Source organism: Notothenia rossii, assembly GCF_949606895.1.
Source record: "Notothenia rossii genome assembly, chromosome: 8".
Taxonomy (NCBI): Eukaryota; Metazoa; Chordata; class Actinopteri; order Perciformes; family Nototheniidae; genus Notothenia; species Notothenia rossii.
Window position 1 is genome coordinate 82,227,927 of NC_136906.1, and position 10,000 is coordinate 82,237,926.

The 10,000-nt window shown below is 41.2% G+C and overlaps 1 protein-coding gene across 1 annotated transcript in view; it reads right to left on the reverse strand.

Annotated features, from left to right (window-relative positions):
• The window catches only part of nmbr (neuromedin B receptor), a gene marked incomplete at its 5' end in the record, with an annotated part of 48,406 nt that overhangs the window by 3,405 nt on the left and 35,001 nt on the right, over nucleotides 1-10,000 (reverse strand). The window contains one exon of the mRNA XM_079645357.1: nucleotides 2,809-3,047. Coding sequence (XP_079501483.1) covers nucleotides 2,809-3,047 — 239 coding nt within the window. The remainder of the gene's footprint in view (nucleotides 1-2,808; nucleotides 3,048-10,000) is intronic.

Here is a 10,000-nt window from a genome sequence, read left to right on the forward strand (position 1 = left end):
AAACAAGTACAAACCACATACTGTCTGTGTCATGGCGAATACAGTCACTGGTTTATTTATGTCTGTATAGGCCGTTGTTGTGAGTGTGGACGGTCGGAGCATTTACAACTTTAGCTTAGCCAAATCTCCATTAGAAAACACGCATTTTGAAAGGTTTTTCACCTGCCGTCTGTCTGCAGACTTGTCAAAGCCTTAATTCATGGTTTTTACTATCCGGTATCAGTATGTTGTTACTTCAGCATCATTTTGAAGCGTGTATTACAATTAAATCACGGTCAAATATGTTCATCTTGTTGTAGTTGTAGCCCCCTTGACAGCGATTCTCTCTCTAGTTTAGACTCAGCCTGACTCAGCCTGGTTGTTCCTGGCCCTAGAACCACAATTTTATGGGGCCATTACATCACCAGAAGTCCCAATTTAAGGGGTCATTTCTCCCCAAAAATATTTTTTTACTCACTATTCTACGGAGCCCCTAAAGGGACATGGAAAAAAATAAATAATGGAGAGAGAAACAAATCCGTTTTCCTGACTTTATTTTTTTTGAGAAAGTTACCGATGCACCAAGGAGGAAGTGGAACACACATTAGACGAACATTTCATTGCAGACTGTTATGTTTACGTGGGGAAATGACAGAGCATACATTATTTGAGATAGACTATATTTTGAAGTCAGACTTAATTTTATGGACATTTCGGCCAGGGGTGTAGAGCTATTGGTTTAAGCACCGGATTGGCAAAACAGTAGAGCTTGTAAACCAGTCTGCTTCGATCTATGAATTAATGTCTGTGACTCGCAGAGTACCTGCTTCCCCCGCAGCTTCTTTATAGGGAAACAAACACTCAGAACACACACACAGAGCCAGTGGCGGACTGTGTACTCATCGGCTGAGATTGATATTGAGTGGAGGACATTGTTGATGATGTTGGAGATTGTTGGTGTTGTTCATGATGTCAGGACTTATGTTGCTGTATTATTGGTGTATTGTTTTAAGGGTGGGACCCCAGGGAGAGTAGCTTTGGTCAAGAGCCAAAGCTACTGGGGATCCTTAATAAACCCAAACACACTACAGACACTCTAGATCCCGCCCAGTATCTGTGTCTGATATCTAGACAAAATATTTCTCATAAGACACAATAACTTCAGAAGTGACTCTGCAGTGAGATATCAGATCTTGTTTTTAGACGATGCTTCATCTTGTTCAGTCAGAACATCTTACTTTGAGTTGGATCTCAGATGAAACACATACTTCTTTACATATTTATTAGAAAATGACCAAACATCAGAACACAGAACACTTTGAGTATTAGCGGCTTATTTTGTAACACAGCTTCCTGCCTCTGGTGGAAAATAGTTCAAAGTGAGTTCTCCAGATAATCATGAGATGTGATTTCTCTAAACATCCCTTCTTATTTCTAGAAATGTTACCAAGCTCATTCCACTTGTTCTATTGGCCGACCTTTGGACTGATTTCAAGTGGAAACAGCTTGTTTCATTATTGTTGAACTTGTTTTGGAGCAGGAGATGTTTTCCAGTGCAGGACTAGAAGACGTCTTCTAACCCCGTGTTCATTGGCTAAAGGCTTTATACACTAAAAATGAAAAATGGGAATAAACTCCCAAAGACTCAATAAAAAACGTTAAAGTGGAAAAGGTGAAGGCTTAATATTTGTCTTTGTGAATGATGAGAAATAAACCCGAGGACGGGTGAGTGATGGCGCCTGCTTCCTTCTGTTTTAATTGCTTCCCCATTTCCAGATCCGTCTCCTGCTGTGAGGAGTCAGGAGTCAGGAGTCCAGGAGTCAGGAGTGAGGAGTCAGGAGTCAGGAGTCAGGATGAACCCAGATCTCCCCCCAGAGAAAGTCTCACTGCGAGTCAGGAGGAAGTGTGAGTTCTTAAGAGGGTTTCCATCGTGCCGAGGTAATCCTAATGTTTAGTGGAAGTGGGAGAACTCAGAAGGAGGTTTATAAAAACACGAAGTCATGATTACTCCATCATCGTCGGGTTTACGGAGAAAATGGAACTGCTCGACGTCTGTTTCTATCAATCTCTTTCAGACTCTTACAAATATTCAGCCTGCCGGGAAAGGTTTTGATTAGTCTGCTGTCGCAACTTCTGCCTGAGGACATCCATTTGTTTTACTCTATGCATTTTATAGTTTCAATCAGTCGAGAAACACAGAGCTGTTGAAGCAATAACCCGAAGCATATCGTTCTACTGCTGAACTGAACACTGCATGGGATGTGGATTCATAACAGACACACAACCTGCACAATCTAAAAATGAGTTATTTGAAGAATTTGGGATCATATCCAGAGCTGTAAAGTACTTATGTAACATCAAAGTCATATTTGTATTTCATATATTTGTATATTTTTAAGCTGATTGACTTCAAGTATATATGAGTTTCTGTTGGGGCAGATTGGCATCAGCTGTTTGAACCCCAGCTGCAAACCGGTGGCCTGTGTTATCATTTCTAATCATTGACTTCATCAGGGTCTGTATGGGGTTGTTAAGGAACAATTATGTAAAGGTCCCCCATTATTATATATATATTATATTAACAATTATTTTGTCAGTTTCAAATCTTGTTTTTTCAGGCTTCACAATTTTTTTTGTCTGAAAGCAGAAAAAAAAGATCTGAAAGTGAAAAAAAAATTGAAACCTGAAAAAACAAGATTTTTGAATCTGAAAACGTAAAATCCGCAACTGAAAGAAATAACATTCAACCTGAACAACTATTTCAAATACTTATTTTTAATGTGAACACATCATTGTATTGTTTATCTTCTGAGCTCTGATCTGACCCACCTGTTGAAGTGCCTTCTGAAGCTCTCGCTGAGCAGGTAGAGGGCGAAGGGGTTGACGCAGGACGAGGAGAAGCTGAGGACTCTGGAGAGCAGCGTGACGACCAGGTGAGCCACAGACAGGTCCATCTGCCGGTAGTGGAACGAGCGGTACATGTAGAGAACGTGGTTAGGGAACCAGCAGAGGGCGAACAGGCCCACGAACACCAGCACGATCTTCGCCAGGCGCTTCCTCGTCTCCATCTGCACGCCACCAAACAAAGAGAAGCAGTCAGAGGGGGTGGAGATACAGAAGACTGGTTATGGATGTTCTTTACAGAGTTCAGGTGTTTAACCCTAGAGCCGCCAGAGGTCGCTGTATACCTAAAACCGCCAACGGGTCAAATGTACCCGCTATAGATTTTCATGGTACAATGTTCTTTTATTGATCATACAGAACAGTGAGTTTTGATCGCACAGGGATGAAACGTATACCAATAGAATCTGTGGACTCTCAGCTTTTCATATGATATAGGTTGTGCAGATAGCATGAAGTTCAAAATATCGCTAAGAGTGCTGATTTAAACGCTTGGTGTTTGACTTGTGTTTTGTTTAGGTACAAATCTATCTATCTATCTATAACTATCTATTGATCTATCTGTAATGTTCTGTTCTATGAATATATAATTGTTTACATAAATAGACGACGCGGACTACTTCTCTTATTCCGAGTGTCCATCTTTATTCAACTGGCACGTAACCTGCACACATGCATTACGTCCTCAACGTGAGCTCAGTCATCCAAGATCTTGTATTCTCCAAGATGTTACACTATCTATAACTAAATATCTGTCTATCTCTCTCTCTATCCATCTATCAATATATCTATCTCTCTATCTATAACTAAATATCTGTCTATCTCTCTCTCTATCCATCTATCAATATATCTATCTATCTATCTATAACTAAATATCTGTCTATCTCTCTCTCTATCCATCTATCAATATATCTATCTATCTATCTATAACTAAATATCTGTCTATCTCTCTCTCTATCCATCTATCAATATATCTATCTCTCTATCTATAACTAAATATCTGTCTATCTCTCTCTCTATCCATCTATCAATATATCTATCTATCTATCTATAACTATATATCTATCTCTCTCTTTCTCTCTATCCATCTATCAATATATCTATCTATCTATCTATAACTATATATCTATCTCTCTCTTTCTCTCTATCCATCTATCAATATATCCATCTATCTATCTATAACTATCTATCTATCTCTCTCTATCTATCTCTCTCTCTCTATCCATCTATCAATATATCTATCTATCTATCTATCTCTCTCTCTCAATCTATCTATCTATCTATCTATCTATCTATCTATCTATCTGTCTCTCTATCCATCTATCTATCTGTCTCTCTATCCATCTATCTATCTATCTCTCTCTCTCAATCTATCTATCTATCTATCTATCTATCTATCTATCTATCTGTCTATCTATCTATCTATCTATCTATCTATCTGTCTCTCTATCCATCTATCAATATATCTATCTATCTATCTATCTATCTATCTATCTATCTATCTATCTATCTATCTATCTATCTATCTATCTATAACTATCTATCTATCTCTCTCTCTCTATCCATCTATCAATATATCTATCTATCTATCTCTCTCTCTCTCTCTCTCTCTATCTCTCTATCTATAAGGAACCGCAGTAGACAAAAGGCGTTGCTATAGCAACACGTCATGTTTACGCTGCATTTTCTATTAGTTAAATATTACCCGCTGGCGGATATGGGTATAAATGGATTTTTTTTTGGCGATTTTTTTAATCTGACTTCATATTGACAATTGTTAACAACACAGGGTGCTACATAACACACTTTCAGGAAAAGTCATGGACCGGGAGACTTTAATATGTTATTGAACAAAAGTTACATATAATCAAAAAACAGCTGCGGGTAAAATGTACCCATTGGCGGTTCAAGTGTTAACAGCCTTATGACCACAGGAATTCGGTTTGTTCCATTACATTAGTTTTGTATGTCTAGTAGTTGGATTTGAATCCCTTTGTGTCACGCTCCTGCGGCAGAACGTTGGTCTGACTCTCCGAACTGAATACACTTCTTTGAAAGATATTCCCCGTCGTATACCAAAGTAGTTTTAGGAGACAGGGTTGATTTGAACAGATCTGGACACAACATGTCTGATCCTGGAGTTGCAGAAGCCTCGAGGGAAGACGTCAGAGAAGATGAAGCGGTGGAAGTAATGCAGGTGGAAAGCTGATCGGACCTCTTCACTGCAGCTTCAGCATCCATAACACATGGCGTGGGGATCGTTAAAAGCATGATGCAAGGCACAAGAACACATGCGGGTTAAAAGCAATCCTTTGACACTTGTCTAAAGGAGTGACATGTAATCACACTGGAGACGCGCTCCACCGGGAGGAGGATGCTAAAAGCCTCATGATGAAATGGACAGACGGAGGAAACTGATGTGAAGTCGTGTTTTAAAAGGAGAGCTTCAGTTTGAGCTTGTCAGGCGGACGCTCGGAGACTCAGAGACAAACGCAGAAGGTCAATTCTGTCTCCCGTGTGCTCAGGTCGGCCAGCGGGGAGATGTCCGCAGTGTTTCTCAGAGAGCTTTCAGTGTTCCTGCTGAACTCCTGGAGAGTCAAGGTTCAAGGTTTCATGCTTAGCTACAGTCACTGAAACCCTGAGGTCACAGGCTCCTCCCACAGAACACAATGCAACGCGTGGACTAGTAAATACAAATACAATAGAAACAGAATAGAATAGAAATAGTAGTAATCCTGATGATACACTGGAGCAGAGAGCAGGAGGAAATACCCAGGGTGGGACGACTACTGAAATAAAGTCAATTACAAAAAAACTGAGATAAATATCTGAATCATTTTGGATTGCTGTAAAATCCAACATTCAACAAGTTGCTCCTTAAATCTGAGGAATGGAAACAGCTTCAACGCTCCGTCCCAGCTGTGTGCGTCACTCTTTAGTGTCCCCTGGTCTCCGAGCTGTGTGCGTCACTCTTTAGTGTCCCCTGGTCTCCCAGCTGTGTGTGTCACTCTTTAGTGTCCGCTGGTCTCCCAGCTGTGCGTCACTCTTTAGTGTCCCCTGGTCTCCAGCTGTGTGCGTCACTCTTTAGTGTCCCCTGGTCTTACAGCTGTGTGCGTCACTCTTTAGTGTCCCCTGATCTCCAGCTGTGCGTCACTCTTTAGTGTCCCCTGGTCTCCCAGCTGTGTGCGTCACTCTTTAGTGTCCCCTGGTCTCCCAGCTGTGTGCGTCACTCTTTAGTGTCCCCTGGTCTCCCAGCTGTGTGCATCACTCTTTAGTGTCCCCTGGTCTCCAGCTGTGTGCGTCACTCTTTAGTGTCCCCTGGTCTCCAGCTGTGTGCGTCACTCTTTAGTGTCCCCTGGTCTCCCAGCTGTGTGCGTCACTCTTTAGTGTCCCCTGGTCTCCATGCTGTGTGCGTCACTCTTTAGTGTCCCCTGGTTTCCGTGCTGTGTGCGTCACTCTTTAGTTTCCCCTGGACTCCATGCTGTGTGCGTCACTCTTTAGTGTCCCCTGAACTCCATGCTGTGTGCGTCACTCTTTAGTGTCCCCTGGTTTCCCAGCTGTGTGCGTCACTCTTTAGTGTCCCCTGGACTCCATGCTGTGTGCGTCACTCTTTAGTGTCCCCTGGTAAACGCTGCCATGTCTCCTCAAGTCGCTGAATGTTCTCTAAATGCTGCATGTGTTGTTGCTGAAGATGTTTCTTCATGTGGAACCTTTGGGTTTTTATATCTGCGTCCTTTCTGAAGCTGCAGAGTTTCTCGTGATGGAAGGGGAACCTGTCGGCCTCCGTACTGATTTGACTCATTTGCAGGAAATTAAGAGATCAGAAAGAGTTGGGCGAAACTTTGTTTCTCGCTTCAAAAGTAGAGCAAAGTTCAACTTTTGAAGCGAGTCGAATCAGCCAATCGAATCATATGCCAGTACAAGCTCTAGCCAATCAAACCGTGTGCTTGTGTCTCCGGGGCGGGAGATCCATGTGATTGGTTGTCGGTCGACGCCATGTGGACGTACCGTTATTAACTTCACATCGCACCTTCACCGACACGAGTCTTAACCACGTCAGACGTAAATAAAAAACAGAAAGCCGATCGTCTCTGAGTTCTGTACGCTCTGATTCTCCCCAGAGATCCTCTGAGGCAGCTGCAGCATCTGAAGGTGGATTACGTAAATGTGAGTGTGCATGCATTGTGAGAGGAATGAATACACCTGGGCTCTTCTATCTCTTATAGGTATTCTGCACACACACACACACACACACACACACACACACACACACACACACACACACACACACACACACACACACACACACACACACAGACACACACACATACACACACACACACACACACAGACACACACACACACACACACACACACACACACACATACACACACACACACACACACACACACACATACACACACACACACACACACACACACACACACAGACACACACACACACACACACATACAAATACACACACACACACACACACACACACACACACACACACACACACACACACACACACACACACACACATACACACACACACACACACACACACACACACACACACACACACACACACACACATACACACACACACACACACACACACACACACACACACACACACACACACACACACACACACATACACATACACATACACACAAACACACACACATACACACACACACACACACACACACACACACACATACACACACACACACACACACACACACACAGACACACACACACACACACACACACACACACACACACACATACACACACACACACACACACACACACACACACACACACACACACACACACACACACACACACACACATACACACACACACACACACACACACACACACACACACACACACACACACACACACACATACACATACACATACACACAAACACACACACATACACACACACACACACACACACACACACATACACACACACACACACACACACACACACACATACACACACACACACACACACACACACACACACACACACACATACACACACACACACACACACACACACAGACACACACACACACACACACATACAAATACACACACACACACACACACACACACACACACATACACACACACACACAAACACACACACATACACACACACACACACACACACACACACACACACACACACACACACACACACACACACAGACGCTAACTGCTCCTCGGTCTCACAGCAGGGAGCCGAGACACCTGAGGCTTCCACCTGTCATGTTTCTATGAAGCTGCACTTGTTACGCTGTCGGGGGAAACACAGCGAGCCGTCCAGCATCACATTGTAGAATCTGTTTTATATAATCATGTGTGTTTAAGTGAGTTATTCATTGAGTTTCCTGGAAAGAGGCCCATCTATTTACATCGGCATGTGTGGTGTCTGCTAAACAAGGTCATGACATCTGGGATGCTGTAAAGTCCGAGGAGGCAGACGATGCAACATAAGACAGATTTGATTTGTATTTATTTGCACAATTGAATCTGTTTTAGTGCGTTGCTCTGTTGGAGGAGCCTGTGAGGTATCTACACTGTAGCTCTGTACACATGACAATGAAAGCCTTGGATCTTGAAAGTGACTGAAGGTGAGAACATGTTAGACCCGTAGGCTCTCTGAAGTGTCTATAACCTGAGAGATACTCTTAGTTTAGTTTATTTATTTATTTTTTAACAAAATACAAATGAAACAAAAGGTGATACAGACATGATACAGTACTATACAAATGAATGCAAGAACAAAACATTTAATTAATAATTGAATAATCTGTAGATTGTCTGATATCAATAAACAACAAAGCTTTAGCTAATTACACGTCCGAAAAGGGGTCGGAAGAAGTTTACACTTATTTAATCCGACCCGCTTTTTTTATTTTTTTTTATTTACATCTTAATGTATGTTAACATACAATATCAATGTATACTTTAACATTTAATAATGTATATAATCATTCATATAATATATACAGGCAAGTTAGGAGAATGGTCTCTATATATTTATATACATACTATGTGCATACACAAATTCATACAAACACAAATTAATTAATATAATACAAAACAAGAATATAAACAGTTATGGTTTAGCGATGTCCTCCCTGCACTTTTATACCTCTTTTTGAATAGTTTGATGTTTGGACATCCCTTTAGCCCCTCACTCACATTGTTCCAGATCTTCACCCCACAAACAGAAACACAGAAGCGTCTCTTTGTTGTGCGCACCCTAACATTAGTGAATATAAATGAACCACATAAATAATAATTCCTTTGTCTTTCATTGAACATTATCTGAATATTCCCAGGTCATTGAACGTTTTTTGCCTTAAACACGATTTGTGCAATTTGGAACAAGATCTGACCGTTTTAATAATTGTAGCTCTAAGAATAATGGGTTTGTATGATCCCTATAGCCGACATTTTTAATAAGTCTTTTTGTAGAATAAATAGGGATTGTGTTGTAGCTTCATAATTACTGCCCCAAACCTCTGCACAGGAACTTAAATAAGGTCACACCAATGAACAGTAAAGAGAGGGACGTTTGATCAAGAATCTGTTTTGCCTTGTTTCATATTGCAATACTTCTTGAGACTTTGGAATGAATATGTTTTATGTTTCCAGCTCAGTTTCACATCAATTGTGATTCCAAGGAATGTATGTTCTTTAACTCTCTCAATGAAAATCCCATCTATCTTAATGGATGCTTGTGTATTGCTATTTACAAATATGATTAATGTTGTTTTATTCAAGTTTAATGATAACTTATTACTGTTTAGCCATAACTTTAGCTGTGATCTCTTCCAATAGTAGCTGTGCATTGTCCCCAGAACAAAATATATTAGTGTCATCAGCAAACAAAACAAACTTGAGTACTGTCGATACATTGCATATTTCATTAATATACATAATAAATAGTTTTGGCCCCAATACTGACCCCTGGGGGACACCGCATGTAATGTCCAAATATGAAGAACAACACTCTCCCAGCTACACAAACTGCTGCCTGTTGGTTAAATAACTTCTTACCCATTCCAAGACTACAGCCCT